Source organism: Cetorhinus maximus, chromosome 11, assembly GCF_964194155.1.
Source record: "Cetorhinus maximus chromosome 11, sCetMax3.hap1.1, whole genome shotgun sequence".
NCBI classification, from domain to species: Eukaryota; Metazoa; Chordata; class Chondrichthyes; order Lamniformes; family Cetorhinidae; genus Cetorhinus; species Cetorhinus maximus.
The window spans coordinates 2800266-2826853 of NC_135889.1; the positions used below are offsets into that span (position 1 = coordinate 2800266).

At 48.7% G+C, this 26588-nt stretch overlaps 1 protein-coding gene across 1 annotated transcript in view; it reads left to right on the forward strand.

Annotated features, from left to right (window-relative positions):
• Positions 1–427: 427 nt before the first annotated feature.
• The window catches only part of LOC144686946 (thioredoxin domain-containing protein 6-like), a 52369-nt gene continuing 26208 nt past the window's right edge, over positions 428–26588 (forward strand). Inside the window, exons 1-7 of the mRNA XM_078552790.1 lie at positions 428–530; positions 15069–15161; positions 21670–21773; positions 22539–22610; positions 23492–23608; positions 24161–24236; positions 26302–26384. Coding sequence (XP_078408916.1) covers positions 428–530; positions 15069–15161; positions 21670–21773; positions 22539–22610; positions 23492–23608; positions 24161–24236; positions 26302–26384 — 648 coding nt within the window. The remainder of the gene's footprint in view (positions 531–15068; positions 15162–21669; positions 21774–22538; positions 22611–23491; positions 23609–24160; positions 24237–26301; positions 26385–26588) is intronic.

Here is a 26588-nt window from a genome sequence, read left to right on the forward strand (position 1 = left end):
AGTCACCTTCCCTTTCACAGAGACCCTTGTTATGTTTCCCCCCTTTATAGAACTAATCTACTACGCTCATCATCAGCTTAACTCTCAGACGCAATTCGTGTGGCACTACCACTGTGCTAAATAGGATCGATTTCGAACAGATCTAGCAACTCAAGATTAGGCATCCATGAGGCGCTGTGGGCCATCAGCAGCAGCAGAATTGTACTCGAACACAATCTGTAACCTCATGTCCGGCATATCCCCCACTCTACCATTACCATCAAGCCAGGGGATCAACCCTGGTTCAATGAAGAGTGTAGGAGGGCATGCCAGGAGCAGCACCAGGCATACCTAAACATGAGGTGTCAACTCAGGTGTCTCACTCCAATACGCTCCCGACAGGGTTTCCCGCATCATCGCTGTGTGTTGTGTCCTTCACAATCTGGCAATGCAAAGAGGTGACCCTCTGTCAGAGGGTGACCTGGAGGAGGATGAGAGCTCATCGGAGGATGAAGATTTGGAGGCCCAGGTACCTCAGGAGGCTGTTGAGGGTCAGTATGAGCGCGATCACCCCATGGAGGAAGGAAGGCGTGGGAGATGTACCCATGATACGTTAATCACTGACAGGTTCCAGGAAGAGTAAAGTTAAGTGAGGGAATATGGTCACATCTCTCCTCGCCCTCAATGCCATTTACTTTCACCTCAGGGGATGTCCACCCACTTGCAGCAAGAACGAGTCCCACATTCACACTTGCGCACTCTGACCTCATGAATCATCAGGCCATGAACTTTGCTTTGGTCCATGGGGCCCTGTGAGTGAGCTCACTCTGGGAACTGAGAGTCCACTTAGGAACAAGAGCGATGGGGGAGAAGACTTGAAGCCTTCACCGCCATCTAATGATGTAAACACTGCTGTGACTGAGAGGTGGACATGCCTGGGGATCTCCTCCTCCCGTGTGTGTCTTTTCTTCTGTCACTACCACTGAGGAGACACAGATGCTGCTAGATTATCAATGCTGATGAGCTGCCCTCACTCAATGGTGTTCCTGAAGGAAGAAGGATTAGAAACACTTAAATCACACATTTCCAATAAAGATTTAAACACATCTCCCTGACATCACACAAGGGGAGCAGACACTAGTTCAACTGAGGTTGACATCACAGGAATGTGAATCTCACAGTGGGACACTATCACCGAGTGGGAGGAAGGCTAAACCTCGAAATAAGAGGATTCCAAAGTACAAAATCACAACGCCTTCAGTTGACAGGAACATTCACATAACCATCGAATATATTCACAAAAGTGCAACTTACATGTCCGATACACCTGTGACCCAAAAGAGACATCAGTTTGTCTTAACTTTCCTAACTCTAGCGCCTGGTGCAGCCCCGACACCCACAGCAGAGGTGGGGGCAGCTGCTGACTGCAGGGTCCTGATGTCTGTGGTGACCTTGGTGGACGTCCTCTGGTGGCCCGAGGCCTGGAGGGCTCCGGCCTGATAAGGGTCACCTGCTCAGGGGCTGAAGTGCCCTCGGTGGCCTGAGAAGCTGGAGTGGATGGGGTCACAGGCAGAGGGCGCTGTGAGCAGCTGCTCACCCTCAGAGTGTCCTGAGGGGAGACCCCCGGGGGGGTCCGGCTGATGCTCATCCTCCCTGTGGGTGCCCGAGGGCCCCACCCTGACTCCTCCAGGAGGTGGTGCCCCCGGAGGGTGGTCAAGGTGCCTCGTCCCCCTGTCGCCTATATCCTGATGGTGCCACCAGGGTGTGTGGCCATGGAGCTCAGGACCGAGCACAAATCCAGCAAGGCCTGCTGGACCAAGGTCTCCATGGTGATCACCAACCTTCCCATGGTGACCTCGAGACACTCGCATGTCGGAGCCACGACATCAGACAGGACGCGGACGGACTCCTCCATCGTTCACTCTGGTCTGCTGAGTGACTGTCGAATCTCTGCCTGATGTTCCACCGCCTGTCGTTGTATCTCCAGCTGCTTCCCGAGGCTCAGACTCGGACCGAGTGGGTAGCTGGTCTCCAGCAGCCCTCCGAGTGCCGGAGACCTGGGCTGTCCCTGCCTCCGACTGTTGCTGGGACGTGTCAGTGAGGCGTTCCCCAGAAAGTGGGCCCGAGCCTAATCTACAGCTGTGCCTCACCGACGTGTGTGTCTCTGAGGGTGTGTGTGAGCACCGGGATGGTTCTCCCAGAGCTTCCTCCTCGGGTAAAGTCTGGGGGCTCGAGCTGGTGGTGCTGGACTGGCTTAGGGGCCTTGATGTGCTGGTGCCTAGAAAATAGAAAAGAGAGTTTCAGTCACTGAGCGTGAGCTGGATCAGACTGCCCATGACTCACTGTCAATGTCAGGATTTGATGAAGTGATGGAGCTGTGATCCATACTGGGTTGGGTGGGAGAGGCCGATCTCCCCTTCCCCACAGGAGCGATCCCTGTCCTCCCCCAGCCAGCTCGATTGCAGCCTCCTCAAGCTCAGCGAGGGTGATGATGTCGGCCGTCCCTCCCCCAGTCTGCACACACTCGTGCCTGTTGTGTGCCAGCTTGGCCTGTATGAAGGAGAAAGGCAGGTGATGAGACAGGATGGAGCAGAGGTTGGGTGAGATGTGTGTCCCCTGTGTGTGGTGAGCCCTCCCCAGAGGAGCCAGAGGGTGGAGTGTGAGCAACATGATGGATGGGATGGTGGTGATGTGAAAGTCTCGGTGAGAGAATGAGTGTTGATATGTGTCTCCCCGGTAATGGTTGTGTGAGATCCCTGAAGAGAGGAGCCGTTTGAGTCCGTGATGCCATGATGAGGGTTTGATATTGGAGGGAGTTGAAGGATGACTTACCCTGGCGGAGCAGGTGAGATCATTCACTCTCTTCCTGCACTGGGTGGCATTTCGGGTGTGGGTGCCGGTCACGCTGACCTGCTCTGCGATGCCACCCCAGGCTGAAGAGGTGAGGCTGCTGTGCTTCCTGCAGCCATCCCTGGGATAGATCACACGTCTTGGTGCCCGCACCCTTCTGATCGAGGTCTGAAGGGCCTGGTGGGTGAAGCGGGGTTCTGCCTTCTTCAGGCCCCTGGCCTTCCACTTCTGGCTGCCACAGGTGGGCTGGAGAGAGAGTGACTTTAAGTGTTAGATTGGCCTTTAAATATGGCGCCCGGACCCTCGAATCCACCAGCTGACGGCGGGCGGACAAATCAGCTCCCGACCTGCCAGGTGTATCGGACCGATGGGCGTCTTTGCATAATTAATGACCCTCCAAGCGCAGAATCAGGCCCGAGTTCCCGCCATTCCAGACAATGGGGTGGGCCCACCAGCGCACTTAGTCTCATGAAGGGAAAATTCCACCCATTGAGTGGGCAAGAACATGGCAGATGGAATATAATTGGAAAAATGTGAACTTATCCATTTTGGTAGGAGGAACAGATGTGCAAAGTATTTTTTAAACAGTAAGAGATTAGAAAGTGTAGATGTACAAAGGGATCTGGGTGTCCTCATCAATAAGTCACTGAAAGCTAACAAGGCTGGTGCAGCAGGCGATTAGGAAGCTAATGGTATGTTAGCCTTTATCACAAGAGGATTGAGTACAAGAGTAGCAAAGTCTTGCTTCGATTGTATAGAAACTTGGTTAGACCGCACCTGGAATACTGTGTGCAGTTTTGGTCCCCTTATCTTAGGGAAGGATATTATTGCCTTAGAGGGAGGCTCACCAGACTTGTTCCCAAGGTGGTAGGACTATCTTATGAAGAGAGATTGGGCAAACTTGGCCTATATTCTCTAGAGTTTCGAAGAATGAGAGGTCATCTCATTGAAATCTACAAAATACTTAAAGGAATAGACAGGGTATACACAGGTAAGATGTTTCCCCTGGTTGGGGAATCTAGAACCAGGGGACACAATTTCAAAATAAGGGGGAAACCTCTTAGGACTGAGATGAGGAGAAATTTCTTCAATCAGAGGGTTGTGAACCTTTGGGATTCTCCACCCCAGAGGCTGTGGAAGCTCAGTTATTGAGTATGTTTAAAGCAGAGATTGACAGATCTCTAAATACCAGTGATATTAAAGGATGTGGGGTTAGTGCGGGGAAGAAGGATTTGAAGTGGATGATCAGCCATGATTGTATTGAATGGTGGAACAGGCTCGATGGGCTGAATGGCCTACTCCTGTTTCTATGTTCCTATGTTCAAACTCAGCATCAATGTGTTGCTTCCATTTTGTACACTGGTCATCCTTAATACCATACATTGCTAACTGAGTGCCAACTCATGTGCGGTAATGGGAAATGTTATTGATTCCAGCTCATAAACGACTTGCTTCATTCAGGTCAAAATCATTTCGATCAGCATCCTTCAGAGTAAATTTTCAGAGTTCCCATTTCCAACAAAATTAATAAGCGGAAAGGGAATCAACTGGCTGTTGAAAGATCTCGTTGAGCCAGAACTTGATTATGGGTGAAGAATCCCCAGCAATTTACCCTCGATAGCAGGCACAGTGACGATTTTCATCCCAACTGTGTGAACCGGAATCAACCCTGGTACCAGAGAGAAAATGACACAGGCCTAACTCATTGTGCCACCTTGTCCTCCAACTACCAAATTTTAAGGTAGCTCATCTATAAACATCAGAATTCCTCCTAGTTGCCCAAATTAAATTGGAGATATTTGTCATACTGGAGTAGATGGACAAAGCTAGACTTTAGCATCTCAGCTCAGCGAGCAGTGAGGCCAGATATGATATAAGGACAAAAGGTGCTGGAAATACTCAGCAGGTCAGCAGCATCTGCGGAGAGAAACAGAGTTAATGTTTCAGGTCCTTGACCTTTCAACAGAACCATTAGCCAGACATGAAACTGCTCCGGTTCAAGATGAGTATAAAGAGGCCATGGAGATAGATTGAATCTGGCTAATGTGATTTTCACTTTGTTTTCTAATCAGGAGAGGGGAACATGGCCGGGAAGAAGAAGGAAATAATACTACAGGTAGGCCTCAAAAAGGGAAAAAACAGATCGAAAGGTTCCGTTTTATTTATTACGCATTTTTATCAACAGCTTCATAGATTGTAAAACTGTTCCCAGTTACGTTTATGACGCGTTTCCATCCAAAGAATGATGGATTTTTCAAGCAATGTGAGTTCGGTACATCCCTTCCAGTTGGATGTGAAGATGGTAATGCAAGGCTGGGGTTGGGAGGGGAGTCATTTTAACCCTCGATGAAAGACGTGTTGGGGGGAAGGTGTGAAGGTAAGAATCATTCAATTCTCTAACCCAACCTTAACCCACTGTGTTTAGGTGCAAGTAACCTGGGAGAGACGCAGGTGTGGTGGGCAGAGGTCCAGGCTCAGGCAATATGGGTTCAAACCCCAGCACAGCTGGTGGTGGAATTTAAATTCAGTAACATCTGGAATATAAAGCTGGTCTCGGTATGATGAACATGACAGATATTGTTGGCTGTTGAAAATCCCATGTGGTTCACGAATCCCCTGTGGGGAAGGAAATCTGCCATCCTTACCTGGTCTGAAGGTTGACTGTTATAGCTGCCCCTCTGAAATGGCTGAGCAAGCCACTCAGTTCAAGGGCAATTAGAAATGGGCAACAAATGCTGGCCTTGCCAGCGACGCCCACATCCCATGAAATAATATTTAAAAGAGATTTCACTAGCACATGACAATGCTTCACTTTTCAAATGGCTTCAATAGGGATTTGAATCTAACGCTTCGAGCATGGGTTTCCTGGAGTTCGGGGAACTTGCCAGTGAAATGGAGGCAAGATTAAGCGCTACCCCATGAGGGTGTTTAAAATTGAGATCACTGGATCTCAATAAAAGCTCCTCAGTTCCCTCTGGTAAATGTTTTGTCGAGTTCTTGTGTCAGCATAGACACTTTTGAGAAGTTTGGAGGCTTTCAAATGGACAACATCAGGATGGGGCCTGCCATGGATGTTTTCGATAGGCCTCCTTGTCCTATGTCCTATTGGCCAATCACCATCCCGGCAACAATGCCGTACTGTGATGGTTTCTGCAGGGGCACAAGAGAGATGTGCAGAAAGCACACCCTGAGAACATGGATATGGAGAAGAGCTGAGAGAGGAGCAGCAAAGCGGTGAGGGTCACAGGAGAGGCTGCACGGACAAAGGCTCACCTTCCTTAACGTATCGGAGGATCATTACTTCCATAGGCTCAGGTTAACATGCGGGTGGTCACAGATATCTGCAGCCTCCATCAAGATGAGCTCCTCCCTGCAGAACCCAGTGGCCACACTTTACCCTTTGCCTCAGTTTCTTTGCCTCTGGCTGCTTCCAGTGGACCACCAGAGACACCGCGAGAGCCTCACCGTAAGCTGCTGGCAAATGGACCCTGCAGGTGGAGGGTGGATTGTTTCCCGGGGCGATGATTAACGTGACCTTCCCCTGTGACGGCAATGGCCAGAATGAGCAGGAACTCTCTGTCTGGCTTCTCACAGGTCCGAGGTACCATCAATTACACATAATGGCAATCCAAGGATCACCTCCCCAGCTCCCCCCCAACCCATCAGGAGCTTTCATCAGCCATGGGGGGTTTTATTCCGTCAGTGTAGAACTGCTGGGCAACCACAAAAAGATGTTCATGTAAGTGCCCTGGCAGCTGTTATATCCTTTAGCCCAACCTTGCTGAGATTTTAATGACCAGGAAAATATCTTAAGGGCTGGTTGTTTGGACATAAGGGACTGCAAACTTGGCTCATGACACTTGTGATGAAGCTGCCAATGAGGCCAATGGGCACGCCAGTCAGAGTCACATGACCACCGCAGTGTTTTACCTGCTCCCGGCAATGACAGGTTCTCACTCTGCATCATCCCAAATCCACTGCATTCATTATCCATTCCTGGAAATGCACCATTTCCATGGCGGGTAGGCTCTCATTCACCATCACCTCGCCGCTTCATCACGCCAGATGCCATATTTTAAGTGCAGCCACGCGCATCTCCCAGTGCATCCAGCCCACAACTGCTGCATGGAAGACATGGCCCCAATAGGCAGCAACTCCTGCAATCTGGCTTGGGAGGCGGTGGCAGTGATGGTCAGTGCCAACACCCTGCAGAGGAGGACAGCCACCCAGTGCCACAAAAGGATGAATGATCTCCTCCATTCCCCAGGGTAAGTCACTCTTCTCATCGCTCTCAACTCACACCCTCACAAACCCATCACACACCCACAGGGCCCTCACTCACTGACAGTTTAAGGGACATCAGTATTCACTCTCTCACACTCACTGTCACTGTCCTCATCCTGTCCATGGGACCACTCACCAGCCACACAGGTCAGGCATGCTTATCATCGGGCCCAGCAGGCATCCTAATGCACTCTCTCCATCTCTATCCATGCAGGACAAACTGGCACACAACAACATGAGAGGTCACAGGCTGGTGGAGGAATGCCTGAAATCAAGGTCCTCACAGATTGTAAAACAGAGCCATCCAGCTGGCCGGCGATGACCGGGACCGGTCCTGTGCTGACGGTGAGGTCGGCGCTGCTCTACCAAGTGAGGATCCAGCAGTGCAACATCCATCAGACAACCAGGCTGTGAGTGATGTGTCCTGTTTCACAGGCCACTGCCCTGCACTAATTATCTCCCCTTGCTTTCACAGGCACATCTGGGAAACATCCGACAGAGTCCATGACCCAGGGCCTCCAGTCAGGCCCCAAAGAAACCTCTGAAGAGGAATCTGGAGGCACCCTCCCTGAAGTCCCATCACAGCGTCACCCACACCCTCCACCAGCGCAGAGACACACACCTCGGTGGGACCCAGCTTTAGAGTAGCCTCGGGATCACAGTCTGGTGAGCACATCGCACTGTCTGACCCACAGCAGGCGGTGACAGGGACTTCCCAGGTCCCCGGCACTCGGAGGAGCTGCTGGAGGCCAGAACGTTGCTGAGTCTGAGTCAGATGAGGAGCCTCTGGACTCGGTCATGTCACAGTTGCTGGAGCTGTAAAGACAAGCTCGGGAAAATCAGGAAGGGATGTCCGCTGCACTCCTCAGATTGCAAGGCACGATGGAGGAGTCCGTCCATCTTCAGGCTGAGGTGATAGCGCCGGCATTGCCAACGCACCGAGGTCAACACTGGCAGGATGGCGGCCGCCATGGAGACCTTGGTCCAGGATGTCGCTCCTGCCCTGCTGCACGGGCTCAACTCCATCACTGACACCATAGTTGGCCTCCAACAGTCTGTACGCGAGAGGGGTGCGGAGCAGCTCGATCTCACTCCAGCTATCCCTCACGCTCATGGAGTCAGCCAGGGTCCCTCGGGCACCCATAGGGAGGAGGGTCAGCAGGTGCACACCCCGGGCCCATCTACCCAGGTGACTCCGGGAGTGTCCGGCCCATCCGAATCCCCTCTTCCTGTGACCCCAGCAGCTCCAGCTCCACAGGCCGAGGAGGATGTCACTGCCACACAGCAGGACCCCGAAAGCAGGCCGGGGTCCTCCAGGTCTCGGCCCTCCAGAGGACGCCCGCCAGTGTCATCACAGACAGGGTGTCACAGTCAGCAGGCTGCCTCCACCTCCACTGTGGATGTCCGGGGAGCACCAAGGCAGGGTCAGGAAAGTTAAGATGATGTAACTCTTTTAAGCCAATGACAATTAACAAAATCAGGGACAAATTGAAAAGCAGCCCATTAAAGGGAAACTGCAAAAACAAGGACAAAATTTAAAGGAAACTTGCAAACATTAAATCAAAATATGAGTAGAGGCGTTGATAAAACACCCCAGTCCCCGCAGTGCCCACCGGGCACGGAGGCCTCGACGGTGCCGACAGACACCGTGTGCTCCCTCTCCAGGGACACAGGGTCATCTTCAGCCCCCACCGAACCAAACTTCCAACACCCACCTCTGACGTTATTTCAAAAAGACCTTGCCTCCTGGCCTCTGTCTCTCTCACTCTCTCTCTCTCTCTCTCTCTGTCTCTCTCTCTCTCTCTCACTCTTCTCTCTCTCTCTCTCCTCCGAAGCCCCAGGCCCCAGGCCCCTGCAGCCCCGGCAAAAACCAGTGGTAAGGTCAGGCCTGCTTGTAGTGTTCCCTGGGTAGCAGCAAAACAGGCAAATGATGCCCCGAGGTGCCTGAGGCAAAAAGCAGGAAGCAGCAAAATCTCAGCAACAACTCCTGGCTCCTTTCAGCTACAACAGCACCCAGCACACAACTACCACAGCAGCAGCAGCAGCGAGCTGTACCTGTGTCAGTCAGGAAGATGGAGTTCACACAGCCTGGCCACGGGTGTTAATCACTTGTACATAATGTTCACTATTGTCAATAAACTCTCAAAAATGTCTCCCTGCCTATGGCTCCTTGTTCTGATGAGCAGTGTTTGTGTCACTCAGATGTGAAACCTTTCTACACAAGATAAAGGCAGGTGTCTCAGTCCAGGGCCTCTTCCCTGTGTCTGTGCAGCCTTCAGACCACAGTGATGGTCCGGCCTCACACTCCCTGGACACATTACTGATACCTGCACCTCGATGGTGCTGGTCATTGCTGCCAGAATGTAGTGGGCAGGTGTCACAGAGTTCCCTCATTCTCTCTCTGTGCTCTCAGCACCTTTAAGGTGGGGCTGGCCCCCATCACACCAGCATCTGTAACCAGTGATGCTGTGCACCAGCTACTGAAGGGCTGAGGTGCTGAAGGCGGACAAGGGATCAGATGCGTCTAAAGTTTCATGGCTGTGTCTCTATCTGACCCTGATCACAGAGCACAAGTGAGCTGCCCTCGGCCAGACAGGAGTCAGACATTCTCAGAGGCTGTGTGAAGATCTATGGAGCGTCCTCACTGCATGTTGTCATCATCCTCCTGTGATCGAGTGACTATTAGAGCCTCCCCTGCGTCTCCATGACAGGAGCATTCTCACAGAGGGTATTCGCGCTGCCATAAGCCAGACTGGAGTCAAACATTCACAGATGCAATGTGAGGATCTATGGTGAATCCTCAATGTATGTTGTCATCATTCTCCACAAATCTAACAGCTATGAGGGACTCCCGAGCATGCCTGCCTCAATTGGCCAGTGTGAGGGCCTCATCCCCGTCATCGTTACCTCATCTTCAGCATCCCAATGGTCTGCTCCACCAAGTTGCGAGTTGCTGCATGAACCTCATTATAGCGTCGCTCTGCTGCAGCCTGAGGCCACTACACGGGTATCATCAGCCTCGGCCTCTGTGGGTGGCCGTTGTACCCGAGGAGCCAACCCTGCAGCCTCTGTGGACCCTGGAAGACTCCAGGGAGTTTTGACTGACTGAGGATCTAGGCATCGTGCACACTCCCTGGAAACCGTGCGCACACCTGCAGGATGTGTATACCAGCTACACATTCAGTGAGTGGAACCCCTTGTGGTTGATGCAGTTGCCCGCTTGTTGCCACTGAGACCTGGGCGCCACATGAGTGCAGTAGATGGCACCCTGTACCTGTGGGAAACCCGAGATCTGGGTAGATCCAATGGCTCTTGCATCCTGGCTGTCTTGGTCCTGGGCGAAATGCACAAAGTTGTGTTGCCCTCGTGAAGATGGCATCCGTGACCTCATGGATACATTTGTGGGTGGTGGATTGTGAGATCCCACAGAGGTCACCTGTGGAGCCCTGGAAGGAGCGACTGGTGTAGAAATCGAGCGCAGGGGTCACTTTCACAGCCAGTGGCAGTGGATGCCCTCCATGTCCCTGTGGCTCCAAATCCTGCAGCAGCTGGGGCAGATGTGACTGACCAGTTCCCTGGACGTGCTCAGTCTTCAGCAACACTGGATCTCCGTCATCTGCAGGAATGAAAGACGGTGTCTGTAGACCCTGGGTCTAGCTCAGCGCTGACCAGTGACAGCTCATTGTGGCTCTTCAGCAGCATGTGCTGAACCTTCTTCCAGAGGGTGCTGCTCCTCCCTCTGCACAGCCAGGAGAATCGGTCACTCTCTCCACCGTCATCTCCACTCTCTGTAAGCCATGAGGCATACAGCTAATTCACCAGGCTCCATGATCACCCCTCCTGCAGGGTGAAAGAGAGAGACACGTGGGTTAGTTTGGATGCACTAAGAACCTCTCTTGGTTAAGTCTGAAGGTCCCTTAACACATCCCTTACCACTTGGATGGTCAGAATTTAGTGTGTTCTAAGGCTGCCCAAAACCCCACCCACCTCTGCCCCACTCCACCTGACCGATTGGCAGCAGCTTTGCCCACTGGACTGCAGGCTGTGCTCTCAGCTCAGGCACAGGCATTCTCCTAACCCACACTGCAAGGTTGCACTGTTACCATGGGAGAGACAGGTCCAAACTGGGATGGTGACGTTGCAAAGGGGCTGTGAGCACCACCACCAGTGACTGCCCCATGGGGAGCTTCAGCAAGGAGATTGTAAAACATGATCAGTCGGCCAACTGTTCTACAGTCCACTAAAATGCTCATTAGTTTGCAGTCTGGGCCCGAGGGGTGAAAAGCTCTGGAGCGTTTGGTGACACTTTGATGCCTCTGTGTTGCTCGAGTGAGCAGATAAGCTAGAGGCCCGACTCCAAACATATCAATGTGGCTGCACCTGAACTGTCTCAGCTGCAGAGGAATGGTCACTTTATACAGGTTTCCCTGATGTGTGGCTGCTTCCCTCACCCACCCCCCCACCAACCCCCCCACATGTGCTTGTGCACCACCTTCAACCACAGGGCATCCTTTGTCCCCACCCCCAAATTCACCTCAGCCGCAGGGCAGCCCTTGCACCCACCCCACAACGTGCCTGAACCTTGAAGTCTAACAGGCGACCTGGGCGAGCGCTGTGTAATGTTGCTGTGGGATCACCTCCGCGTTCCCCTCAAAGCGCAGCTCGCCAAATGCACACCGCAATACGCTGTCGTGAGACACGTTGGCGTGATGTGGGGGGGCTGGTGGTGGAGGTGGGGGGGGGATGATGATTCCGGTGGGCTGGCCTGATAATGATAAGCTGATGTATGACAATGAGGGTCCCAGCGTCCAATGGCGGGAAACACGGACCAGCATCGAGGGGCTGAGCGGACGATCGCAAACTGGTTTCATGTCGCCATGAAACTGATTTTTGGCCCCCTCGCCATATTGTCTGCTCACACCGACGGGCACTCCCGACGCCGGCGTGCAGGGAAAATCCGGCCCATTGTCTCAGTCGGACCCATCGACTCTGCCAACAAGATCGACTTCTCAAATGCAAATGGTGCAGAGAGTCCCAGGCAGAGGGTCAACCATCTGACTTGTCTTTGTTCAGCAGAAAGGTCCAGTTCAAAAATAAGAAATAGTCGTGAGGATAAAGTTTTTAAATACATACAGGGTTGGGCTTGTGTTCCGTGATGCAGAACCCAACGTGTACTTCCTCAAGCTTGTTTACTGTGGGTTCACTTCCGATGAGACTGCCTGTGCTGACCACTGCTGAGCCCACAATGCTGGCACTCCTTCAGCACGTTTACATGCACTAACAGCAAGTGAGAATGTTTCCCGAGCATTGTCTCTGCATCAAGCACGTTGAAAAAGGACCCAGGTGAAACCCATTGCTATATTGTGAATTGGTTAATCATTAAAATTGTGATGGGATCACTGGAAGTGTGCCCACTGTCCTGTCACCCAGGCATCGTGGATTTACAGAAAGCACCTTAAGACTCTGTTTGGAGTTAGTGCCACTCGGGGTAAATTGCATTTACCATCAGCAGCCAAGTAAGTGAACAGGTTTAAGATTTATTCCAACCTGTGAACACATAGGGCTGAATTTCCACCCCCCACATTGTGGGGGAAGTTGATGAGCGGGCGCGTGTGGACGCGCTTCCGATCGGCGCCCCCGATTGGGACCGTGCCACCATTTTACATAGGGAGGGCCAATTAAGGCCCGCCCAGCGTGATGTCCGGCGGGAAGCGCCATGCGCTCCCTGTGCGGGCGATTCCCCAAAAGCGAGAGTGCGCTCTTTCACGCATGCGCACGACAGAGCGCACATCTCCCTGCGGCTAAGTGCAGCCTCAGGGAGATCGGCTCTACTGTATAAAATATTAAAAATAGAAAAAAAATTTCCCTCATGTGTCCCCCTCATGTGACAATGTCACACGAGATGGGACATGTTCATAATTTCCAAAACAACTTTATTAAAATTTTTAAAACCCTACATGAAACATCAACCCGCCGCTGGATGAGGTTTCATGTTTTCTCTATTCCCCACCGGGGCTCCTGGCCAGGGCTCCTGGCCGACCTTAAGGTTGGACGGGCAGGTCCTTTAATTGTATAAATGATCCTGTTAATGGCCTCAATTGGCCACTGACAGGTCGGCGGGCGCGCAGCTGATTTCGCTGTCCGCCCGCCTTCCTGAAAATTTAAATGGGGCGGGATGACATCGGGAGTTCCGCCCGACATCATCCCCGTGATTTTACACATCGGCGAGCGGGCCCCGGCCCCTGCTCCCCGACGGGGAAATTCAGCCCATAAAGCGGTTTGATTTCTCTTAGGTTTAGTGCACTGGTTAACAGGTTCATGTGAGTTTCCGTCTACAATTTGAGCACTGCTGTTAACCCAGCTTAGTTTAGATGGGTTAAAACAGACCGCACTAAAATAGCACAAACAGAAATTTATGGGAACGTGTTTACTGGGGCACAAGTGAACCCAAACCCACTGAACAGGCTGACCCACCATCAGTAAATATTCCTTTTAAAACGTCAAACTGCTGGTGATTCATGTTCGCATGTCAGACATATTTTCTGCGTATTTTGTTTTTTATATGTCCTTGTTTAGACAGAGAGTGCTAATGACGTCAGGAAGGGCAGAATGAATGAGTTACTGTGTTCTGTGAACGTGTGGGAGATGAATGAACCTGGAATGTGAAGATGCTGAGGCAGCTCTGCCCAATGACTGTATCCCCGCTGATGCTAACCCTGCTCCCGCACACTGCCAGGATAGACATTATCCCAGAAGCGGCACCCTAACAATCACTTAACGTTCGTAGCAAAATACTAAACATAAAACCAGTCAGGGATATTTACAATCAGTGGAAAGATTGTAATTGGTGTGGAGGAACTGTGGAGCATGGCAGAACAAGGAAAACTTTGTAAAATAAAAGAGCAGTTATAAAGATAAACAAAATACTTAAAACGGTGGTAAAAGCAAAATACTGCGGATGCTGGAAATCTGAAACAAATGCTGGAAAAACTCAGCAGGTCTGACAGCGTCTTGTGGAGAGAGAAACAGAGTTAACGTTTCGAGTCCGTATGACTCTTCTTCAGAGCTGAAGAGAAAAGCTCTGAAGAAGAGTCATTTGGACTCGAAACGTTAACTCTGTTTCAGTCTCCGCAGGTGCTGCTGAGTTTTTCCAACACCTTCTGTTTTTGTTACTTAAACCGGTGGGTCTTTCTGGGAGGGAGATTTTGGTGATTAAGAAAGAGTGGGACCAGAGAAGGAAAAAGACCATATCCGACACCTCCAAGTCCTTCACGTTTAATGGTGTATTCTAAAGAACAGTGACTATTATATCGGCAACTGAGGCAGATATTTTACACACAGCAAGATCCCACAGACAGCAGTCATCGTAAATACACCTGCGTATCATTATAAGGTTATGTGTTAGGCCTAGGCTGAATGAGGCGTGACATTCCGGAAACTGAGAGGAGAGCTGTTTTGTTCTGGAGTTTGCTGTGGATGAGCCTCAGACAGAGGGTCAACCATCTGACTTCTCTTTGCTCAGCAGGCCAAGTTCGGTTTAAAAATAAGAAACAGTAATAAGGATCGAGTTTAGAGAATGAGCGGTGAGCCTTTTTTTTTTGGGGAGAATGTTGGTTATGGGATAGTTGAATTTGATTGTCGATATCCACCTGGAATAGGACCGTAATTTCATCTCTCATTCGAGGCAATGAATGAGTTAGCTGATGGTGCTGGGGATTCACCAATGTCATTGTAGACCATGTCCTGAAATACTGGAGTAGGATTTAAACCCCCAACCTTCAAGCTGAAAGATGTTGAAGCCAACACCAGCTGTCACAGGTAATAGTTCCTGCTCCGATTTCCTCCTCAAGTTGTTTTATGTATTTTTCCCCTAACTAGGGAGGTGTATCCTATTAATGGGGAAATTAATTTTGGAATGAATTATCCTGACTTTTGACCTGTACAATAACCCCAAGCACACTCAACAGTTGCTGTTGTGTTTTCTGTGCAGACTGCCATTCTGACCCAGGAGCAATGGGATGTGACGTTGGCCGTCACTGGACTGACTGGTAAGAAACTCATCAAAACTAAACGCAGCCAATTCCACCTCGAGGCAGAAAACAATTTCAAGCGAAAGGGCAGGAATGAAATCCCGCGGTGCAATATTAATAATGAGCACATTATATCAGTTGAATGACATTCCTGTGCCCACTATTTTAACAGAAGTATTTGGAATAGACAGGTTAACACCTTTATTGAAATAGAAAGGATGCGGCTCTGAATATATTATCGTATTTAATTCTAATTCTGCACCATAAGATTCTAACCTGCATCTGACAAGGGTTAAGCCCATCATAAATTACCAGAAAGGTGGCGTTCATCAGCCTGGCTTTCCATCTGCCTAGGGCAACAGTAATTCGACCACGTGCACTTGTGTTGTGTCCTAACGCACAAAAAATCTGCAGACGTGCCGGAGGTGGGGTAAAACTGGACACCGGGCGACAGGCAAAGGTTAGAAGGGAAGGAGCTGGGTTTGAAAGTGTGTCTCCAAGCCGGAGGGGAAAGTGGAAAAGTGGAGGAATTTAAAAAGGGAGTTCCAGAGCTTGAGGCGAAGGCAGCTGCAGGTCCAGCTGCTGTAAAAGGGGCAGGAGAGAGCCCATTGTGGAGTCTCACTTAGATCCCAAACCGTACTCTGGACAAACAGAAATGAGTGACTCAATGCCAAGCAATGTATGAAAACAACAATCTTTATTAGACAAATATTAAACAATTATTAATGATTAAAAGATAATGAAAGAAAGATAACTATTAAAAAGGAAGAAAGAAAAACATTTATTAAAATAAAGGATAAAGGCAATTTTACAGAAATACATACTACACATACTATATTACAAATACACACTATACATACTATATTACAAATACACACTATACATACTATATTACAAATACACACTACACATACTATATTACAAATACACACTATACATACTATATTACAAATACACACTACACATACTATATTACAAATACACACTATACATACTATATTACAAATACACACTACACATACTATATTACAAATACACACTATACATACTATATTACAAATACACACTATACATACTATATTACAAATACACACTACACATACTATATTATAAATACACACTATATATACTATATTACAAATACACACTACACATACTATATTACAAATACACACTACACATACTATATTACAAATACACACTATACATACTATATTACAAATACACACTACACATACTATATTACAAATACACACTACACATACTATATTACAAATACACACTATACATACTATATTACAAATACACACTATACATACTATATTACAAATACACACTATACATACTATATTACAAATACACACTATATATACTATATTACAAATACACACTATACATACTATATTACAAATACACACTATACATACTATATTACAAATACACACTATATATACTATATTACAAATACACACTATATACTATATTACAAATACACACTATACATACTATATTACAAATACACACTATACATACTATATTACAAATACACACTATATATACTATATTACAAATACACACTATACATACTATATTACAAATACACACTATACATACTATATTACAAATACACACTATATATACTATATTACAAATGGTGACCGCACACTGGTCTGTTCAAGACATTTTTCCAAAATGGGGAAATTCCCCATGGGTCTTACATCACTGAGTCTCCGAATAACTTTGCACAGGTGGGTACTCCGGTCAGTCACTCTGTCGATGGTTCTTCCTCTCATGGTTGACTAATCCACTTCAGCTGGACCCCGCATGTTAGACGCTGTGCTCCTTTAAGTCCAGTTCCTGGCTCCATTCTGGCCTTTCGAGTCTTCTATGCAGACTTCCTCAAAATAAGGGTCTGGAGAACAGGAGTCCTTATCAATCCTCCTCACAGGCACTGCAAGGCTTTGCAGACTTTGCAATATTCAAGTTGTTTATGCATCTTTTGATGGTGCCTCCCACCTGCCAGCAATCAGGTTGTAGGTCCATCAATCAAACTCCGTCTCCTGACTCCACACCACTTTTGGCCACCCTACATGCAAGGCTATTCATTGCCCTGGCCTATAGTTTAAGGACCATTGAATGCAGTAAGAAAAAGGACTTCTGATTAAGAAAATACAGCTTTATTTCAGTAAGTCTAGCTGGAAAAGGGAAAACAAAGGTGTAAATGAAATATCAGCTGTGAACGGCCAGAATGAAAAACAAGGTCTTGTTAAAACACGTCTACAGTTAATAACGACTGATTCCTATTGATTAATTGTTTGACTTAATCAAAGTCTACAGAGTAACTTTAAATATTCAATGCAGGCTTAATACAGGTTCTCTTAATATCAAGAACAAAGCAGAAATAAAATGCAAAAATTACTGGCTGCAGGCCTCAGGCCTAAACTGCCAATGGCAGGATGGAGTCTGGAGTGGGGGAGGAGGGGGTGGGATTACTGAAGGAGATTACAGAAATAGAGGGAGGTGAAGCTATGGAAGGATTTAAACTGAAGGATGGCACTGTAAATTTGAGGTGTTAGTAGATTGGAAGTTAATGAAGGTCATTGAAGCCAAAGGCAATGGTTTAGAAGGGCTTGGTGCAGGGCAGATATAAGCAGCAAAATTTTGGATGAACTATCGTGGACAGAAAGGATGGCTTGGGAAGTCAACCAGGAGAACATGTGAATGATTAAATCTGGAGGTGAGGTGAGCGTGGATGAGGATTTTCAGCGGTAGGTGGGATGGAAAGAAGGCAATGTTGTGGAGGTGGAAATAAGTGTTTGTGATGGTGAATCTATGGAGTCATCAGCACAGCTAGAATAGGGTGTTAAGGGTGCAAACAGTCTAATTCAGCCAGAAACAATGGTTGGGGAAGGGGATTGAACGCGGCATTGAAAGGAACAAAGATTGTGGCGGGCGGGCCAAAGACAATGGCTTCAATCTTCCCGAATATTTAGCTGGAGGGAATGTTAGGTCACCCGAGATTGGATGCCAGAGAAACATTCTAACAGCACAGAGACTGAGGGCTGTTTCTTTGCTGATGCCATCTTTACACAGAAACATGGATATGGGGCATTATTTCTGTGTACATACGCCCAGAAACTCCCATAAAGAGAGTGTAAGAGCAAAGAGCCGCTAGATTCAAGCAGGGTTAGACATAAGAGCTTGATGTGCAGATAATTACATTGCGCCTAAATTTTCGTGACCTTTTACACCCACCTATCGATCCATTCACCCAAGCACACTGGAGCTCATTATAATGGTTCTGTCCCTGGGGTGAAGAGTTGTGCCCTTGAATTTCCTGCAATTATCTTGGTTCAAAAAGAGGTGTAAAATTAAGCCAAGAGTTTTTCTGGTGTTTTACTGTAATTTTTGTTAAGTGGCTCTTAAAGAAGCTGACCTTCACTGTGACCTGCTCGATATTATCTGTTACTTGAATAATTTTTTTTATACGGCTTCATTGTAAATCTCATTAAAATTGAAAAGCTTCCACAATTGCACATTCTTAAGCACATTCTACTCAACGTGCGGAATGAGAGCTAGCCTGTAACTATAAGTTCCATACTTGAAGAAGGAATATATGGTGCGAGTTCAGCACTTTCCATGCGTCTCCGTTGTTTATGCTCTTTAACACTTGCTTACATCAAATTTTACATTCCAACGTACGCAAATGAGATTGGCAGGAAATTTAAGAGGAAATTGATATTGCTAAAATGGGCGTATGAGTGGGAGTACTTCCCGGTTTAACTTTGCAATCAGGCCCCCTCCACAGGACATTCCACTCCATGTTTTGTAACTGGCGCTATTTTTGTACGAATGCTGGCTTTGCTTGTACCAGATTCCCCTGGGCACTGTTTTTAATATAGGCATTAGCCCGTTTGTTTTAGATAGCGTAACACCTGCATTTAAAGGCTTACAGACCAAGTTAGTACAAACAGGGTAATTATCCCCCACACAAGAACAGTGCCAGCAATTACTGAAAGGAACAGTTCATTCCCAACATAAACAGTGGCCGCTGGTGATTTAGTGGTGCTCTCCATTGCCACATTGGAGTGGGTCACTACATAGGATTGATATTAGAGCAGCATCTGAAAAGCCTGGCTGATACAAATGAAAGCAGCGGTGATGTACGATGGGCAGCTGATCTGATACCACTTGCCTTCAGAGGCCAGTGCAATGCAAGTTCAAAGCTAAAAACAACACTTACATTTCCCTTCTGAAACTCTGCCGGCCATCTTTCTTTAAAGCCTCCAAAGTAAAGCCAGTTTAAGTTGATATTGGCAACAGATACACGTCACTCATTTTGTTCAAAGTTTCCCTTGCTGTAATGAGAGAGCAAGTCATGGCATTTTGTGGAATCTCCTCACTTCAATAAATAACAAAGAATTTCTACCAGTACCGGCGAGCACCAATATAGAAAGCCTCAGGTCACAGTGGCTGCTGCACCGATACTGCAAAGCGAACACAGCTCCTGCCCCCACAGCCCACCTTCGAAATAGCCCCAAACTCTCATTTATAAGCTACAACCTCACCAAATGAGGTGAGTAAATTAACGTGCCTGGAAATGAGAAGTTACAGAAAAATGAAGAAATGCGACAATAGACAGGAATCAAATGGCGGGAGGCCTGGGATCCCCTCCATGGTCCCGGAATTCCGGTTTGATGATAACGTGCGCCCTGGAGGTCACAATGGCCACCGGGCAAGGCCCTGGGTGATGGCACCTGTGGAACTGTCCCCAGCTTCAAGAGCGGAGAGGAACCAGGCTAGGTGACCGTAGGCTAGCGATCAGGATACCAGAGCAATAGTCCAGAGGCTCATGAGCTACAATTCCACCACCGACTGGCAACTTGTGATTTGGCACCAGAAACTGATCAGGAAAGCTATTTGATTATTGTGAGAAAAAAAAACTAATTGATTCACTGATGTCCCTCAGTGAACCTCCAACCACAACTTGTATTTACGCAGCATCCTTAATGTCGTGAAGCATCCTGAGGCCCTTCACAGGAGTGTAGAGCTGACCTGGAGCCACGGAGGGAGATATGAGGTTAGACGAGCAAAATCTTGGTCAGAGAGGCAGGTTTTAAGGAACATCTTAGAACCATAGAAAAGTTACAGCACAGAAGGAGGCCATTCGGCCCATCTTGTCCATGCCAGCCCGAGGACACCCAGGTGCTCTTTCTAATCCCACCTTCCTGCACCCGGCCCATAGCCCTGCAGCTTACAGCACTTAAGGTGCAGATCCAGGTACTTTTTAAAAGAGTTTAGAGTTTCTGCCTCTACCACCAACTTGGGCAGCGAATTCCAGACACCAACTACCCTCTGCATAAAAAAGTTCTTCCTCATGTCCCCCCTAAACCTTCTGCCACTTATCTTGAATCTATGTCCCCTGGTTCTAGAATTCTCCACCAAGGGAAACAATTTTATCCTGTCCACTCTATCTATTCCCCTCATAATTTTGTACACCTCAATCAAGTCACCTCTCAGCCTTCTTTGTTCTAAGGAAAATAACCCCAACCTATCCAATCTCTCCTCGTAGCTACATTTTTCTAACCCTGGCAACATTCTTGTAAACCTCCTCCGCACTCTCTCCAGAGCTATTACGTCCTTCCTGTAATATGGTGACCAGAACTGCACACAATACTCCAGTTGTGGCCTCACCAGTGTTTTATACAATTCCAACATTCTATCCTTACTTTTATATTCTATACCTCTGCCAATGAAGGAGAGTATTCCATAAGCCTTCTTAAAGGAGGATGGAGAGGTGGCGAGGTTTAGGGAGAGAATTCCAGAGCTTGGGACCTAGGCCGCTGAAGGCACGGCCGCCAACAGTGGAGCGATTAACATCAAGGGTGCGCAGAATTCCAGAATTAGAGGAGCGCAGAGATCTCAGGAGGTTATAGGGCTGGAGGAGGTTACAGAAATAGAGAGGGCGGGGGGAGGGGGGCATTTGAAAGCAAGATTCGGAATTTTAAATTGAAATGCTGCTCAGCTGGGAGGCTATGTAGGTCGGTGAGCGCAGGGTGTGATGGGCGAATGGAATTGGTGCATAGTAAGGTATGAGCAGCAGGGTTTTGGATGAGTCTACAGAGGGTAGAATATAAAAGACCAGCCAGGAGGGCATTGGATTAGAGGAACACACAGGCGTGGATGAGGATGTCAGTGGGAAATGAGATGAAACAGGGGTGGCTCTGGGCTGCCCTACATATGACCCCTGTTTAACACTATATGGTTGGCTCTTAATGGCTGGGGATGTCCAATAAGTGTTGTCTTTCCCATATCTCAGTAATAAAAGGAAAATATTGAGAAGACAATGAAAGGATAACTGACTCCCCCCAACACCTGGTGATGGACCCCAATTATCAATGGAGAAACTCAGAACGGCACCGATTGCGTTGATAATATCACACCCCTGTGCGATCTCTCTCGAATGCGATTGGACCCCATTCCAGAGAGTTTGCGCTCACATGCGGTTCCGTTATCTCTTTGGCAGTGGTGGACGTGTACCAGGCCTGGTGTGGTCCCTGCAAGGCAGTCATCAGCTTGTTTCGGAAGATTAAAAACGAGCTGGCGGACGATCGCTTGCATTTTGCGGTGGTAAGGCATTCCTTTTCTTGCACGGAGTTTTGGAGCGGCGGTTGTCACCATTCTGGTCATAATTCCTCAGTGAAATAAGCCCCCTTCTCCATGAAGGAACCACGGGCAAAGGCTTTGTCTGAGAGAGAGCTGCACAGGGACGTCAGTGCTGCCACTCCGCATGAATACTTTGCAACTCAAAGTTACGCTGCGGCTGAAGCAACTCTTCCACTCCCACCCTGACCATGGTGGAGCCAGTTTAAGTGTTGGCGATTATGGTGGTCCTCTTCCTGCCAACTGTGATTGGATGTGTTGCTGGAGGTATGATCACATGACTTGCTCCCACACTGCCGCCATTGGTCGGCCAACACGTCCATCCATGTGACGCACGGCCTTCCTCTGCCAATCGGAAAGCAAAAAGACTCATTACCCAATTAGATGATGCTTGACTGTCAGCCCAACAGCCTTTTATTTCCATTTTCAATATTTTGATATCTGGTAGAGAGAAATGGTGAAACGTCCCGGTGATTTTTCTCCAGGGTAGCACACAGCAGCGTCCTGGAGGCTGACCTTCAGCCCCTGGGGACTCCAGGCCAACCCTGGAGGGTTGGCACCCCCACCAGCCTGGCAAATTATAGAAAGCTGATAGCCAACTGCCCACTGGCTCCAGCTGTGGGACACGGGTCAGTCGCATGAAAAAGGAACGTGATTATATGAGGAAGCTGAAGGAATGTGCTTTCTGGAGCATTTATCATGTTGCTGCTTTGACACAATTCTTTCCCCCAGGCTGAAGCGGACCTTGTTGAACCACTGCAGAAATACAGAGGAAGATGTGAACCCACCTTCCTCTTCTACGGAGTGAGTTAATATTGAAGCAAAAAAAACCCCACATGCTTTACTTGTTTATATTATAGTCCTGCCTCTTCCCCCAGCCCCACTTGATCTCCCCCTCTCACTCTTGTTCAGTGATGGGTTCCATATTTGCTGACACCCCTTCTGATATCTTGCCCAATCGCGCCATGAGTATCAATGGGCGAAGTGACCCCCCCGGTGGGCCGTGGGTGGGGGGAACGGAACAGCCCTCATAAAATCTGAGCCCGAAACCAGACTCTCCAAGAGTTTGAAATCTCTGTGTGGATGCTGGTTAATGGGTTCCCCTCCGATTCGAGCAGGCAGCCTGCCCACACACTGGGCAATGGCCCCACCATTTGGCTGGCGGCATGTGGTAATACGAAGGGATGCCCTCACAGGGGTAAATCAAAGGGGCGGGCAGCCTGTTTGCTTTCAGTCCCGCTTGTCGGTAAGATGCTCCAGCGGCAGATTCGCATTAGGGAGACAACCTGACCCAGCTTCCCGCAATTTTACTGGCCCCACCACCCCCCCCACCCCCGCCGCCTCACCTTGCCTCCTGGACGCCGGTAAAATTCAGCACCTTAACCCCCTTTGGTCTCTCTCCACAGTTGCTGCCTGACCTGCTGAGTATTTCCTGTTCTTATTTCAGATTTCCAGCACCCACAGTGTTTTTGATCTTGTATTAATATTTCCCCGGGTCATGACTCCACGCTACAATTGACAGATTGCCTCACTTCATTACTTTTGGACGTCCACTCGAAATGTCAACGGCCACTAAATATTTTGACTATTGATCAACCGTGAAGATTATTTTGTGGTTTAACCCTTTCATTAAAAAAATAATGTCCTCGTCGCCGGTTTGAACGTCACTCTGTCTTTGTTTGCAGGGGGGCCAGTTGGTTGCTGTTGTGAGGGGAGCAAATGCCCCACTGCTCCAGAAGAGCATCCTTGAACAGTTGGGAGCTGAAAAGAGGGTCCTCGAGGAGGGAGCTGAGCGCAAAGTGGTGAGATCATTACTGGGGAAGGAGATAAGAATATATTGCTGGAAATAGAGACCCCCTTGCTGAAGCTTTTCACCTTGCACCCTTCTGGACAAATGCAAGAATTCAAAATTTCAAACTATCACAACAATTTATACTACAGGAGACTCTGGCAACACCTCAGCCCGTCAAGAGTCGAGTTGCCAACCAATCAGAGCCCTTCTCTCCTCTACATGACAGTCCATCTCATCACCATGAAATTCTTAATTCAGCTCCTGTTTTCTCTTTAACTCCCTCGTGTGCCCACGAATGGGCACAGAATCCACTTCTGGAGTGATACCGATTAATGTGGGCCAATGGGTTACCTCCCAGCAGTGAAGGTTTACGAGCGTTTAACAAGTCAGCCAGTTAAGGCCGTAGACCGGGATTTCCCGGCCCCATCGTGGCAGCACACGCCACAAGGAGGTCCAGCGGTCCGGCCAAAACTCCGCTGGCTTTCAGAGGGGCGGGCGGTGGGCGGTGGGCAGTGGACGGGGCCAGAGAATCCCACCCAGCATTTATTTTTTTGGTTTTTAGGTCAAAGATGAAGGCTTGGCAGAAGAGGAGGAGGAGGAGGTGATGGTGTTGGAAGACAATGAAGAGGAGATTGTGGGTAAGCAATGAAATCTTGAATGAAAACACCACAACAAGGTGACCCTGATTTCGGAAGCAGTTAGCGTCTGGAAATTTACAATGATGGATTGAAATCAAGGCCCCGAGGTCATTCTTTCATTCAGACGGGGATAAAACTCCCTCTTTCAGTTCGTCATAACGCGCTTCACCTTCAACAAATGACTTAATTACTCCCAACCATTGCAAGTCTGAAAGCGGCAGCTCAAGGTGTTTGAGAGCAGCCCACAGGCGAACGTCTGGTTTTCTATACTCTCTTATTTCTGTCTTTCCACTGTCTACTTCTGCAGTGGAAGAGCTAAGCTGGAGGGAGGGGGAGATGACAGGTTAGTGCACCGCTTGCTGCAGCACTCAGCACACACACAACTGAAAGTCCCAGCTTCAGTCCATGGCCTGTGCTGACGTATTTGATGTTAAACCAGGGCCGGTCCTGGGATTGATGCAATTGGTCACAATCCCCCTGAGCTAGAGAGCGAAAAGATCATCTTAGTTTTCGGGTCCGCCTCTGGAAAGTACGCAGGTGATGAAGTCGGGTGATGATGGCATCAGCTCAATTTTGATATGCCTGCCAGTCTGCTGATACTCCCTGGGTATCCACAGGGTGAGGTGCCAGCCAGCCGGCTGATACTCCCTGGGTATCCACAGGGTGAGGCACCAACCAGCCGGCTGATACTCCCTGGGTATCCACAGGGTGAGGCACCAACCAGCCGGCTGATACTCCCTGGGTATCCACAGGGTGAGGTGCCAGCCAGTCTGCTGATACTCCCTGGGTATCCACAGGGTGAGGTGCCAGCCGGTCTGCTGATACTCCCTGGGTATCCACAGGGTGAGGTGCCAGCCGGTCTGCTGATACTCCCTGGGTATCCACAGGGTGAGGTGCCAGCCAGCCGGCTGATACTCCCTGGGTATCCACAGGGTGAGGTGCCAGCCAGCCGGCTGATACTCCCTGGGTATCCACAGGGTGAGGTGCCAGCCAGCTGGCTGATACTCCCTGGGTATCCACAGGGTGAGGTGCCAGCCAGTCTGCTGATACTCCCTGGGTATCCACAGGGTGAGGTGCCAACCAGTCTGCTGATACTCCCTGGGTATCCACAGGGTGAGGTGCTGGGCCCACTGTTGATATTGGGTGGAACTGGTAACATTTCAATAACACCTTTTACAACCTCAGGACATCCCTAGGCGCTTGCAGCCAATCAGGCACTTCTGAGGAGTTATCATGTAGGAATCCCGGCAGCCAATTTATCCACAGGAAGCTCCTGCAAACAGCAACACGATGATGACCAGATAATCGTTCTTTGTGATGTTGGCTGAGGGATAAATATCGGGAGTACACTGGGGAAACGCTCCTGTTCTTCTTTGAAATAGTGCCATGGGATCTTGGACATCCACCCGAAAGGGTCTCGGTTGAACATTTCTCATGTCCGGCACCACCTTCAGCACTGTGCTGGGAATGTCAGCCGCCATTCTGTGCTCGCGTCTATGCAGTGGGACTTGAACCAAAGCCTCTCCAACTCAGAAACACGAGTGCTTCCCACTCAAGCACAGCCAGCACCCACAGAGAGCAAGGAACGGAAGGAAGGAGAACTGCCAAAAATGTAAACCGCTTTAGTTCATGGTGGTTGTACAGGTCCAGAATAAGAGAGCCAGTGATGCTTGGAATCTGTACTCTGTCAAACTAAAAGTTCCTGGCCAACTGAGTTCTGTGGTCTTTACATTGGATAGAAAAGCCCTTGAACTTTACTCCAAAAAGTGACTTGCAAAAAAGTGGTGATGAGGGGAAATTTCTTCACGGAGTTTTGTAGACCTTTGGAATTCTCTAGCCCGGAAGGTCTTTGGATACTCAGCCAAAGAGGATATTCAAGACTGAGATCAACTGATCTTTGAAACTCCTGCAGAATTTGGGGATAGGGCAGGAAGTGGAATTCGGCTCAAAGAACCACCATGATTGTCATGGACGGTAGAGCAGGCTCAAGGGGCTGAATACCCTCGATCTTATTTTCTTATTAGTTGCATTTGTGAATTACCTCATCTGTTTTACTTTAATACAGTTACTGCCCACAAGTCTTACACAGTAGCAATCATCAAACCTGATGCTGTGGCTCATGGGAAAGCAGATGAAATAATAATGAAGGTGAGAAGCAGAACTTGGAACTGTTCGCGATGAAAAGGTTTTGTTTCAACCTATTGAGAATTAGTATTTATGGAATGACATTTTAGCTTTGAATTTTAATTTCAGTTTGATTGTGGGTCCGGGCATCCCTGAATATAAAACTGCTAGCGATGCACAGGTTTAAAGTAAGCCTTGGTTACTAATGACAAGCATTTTCAATTTTGG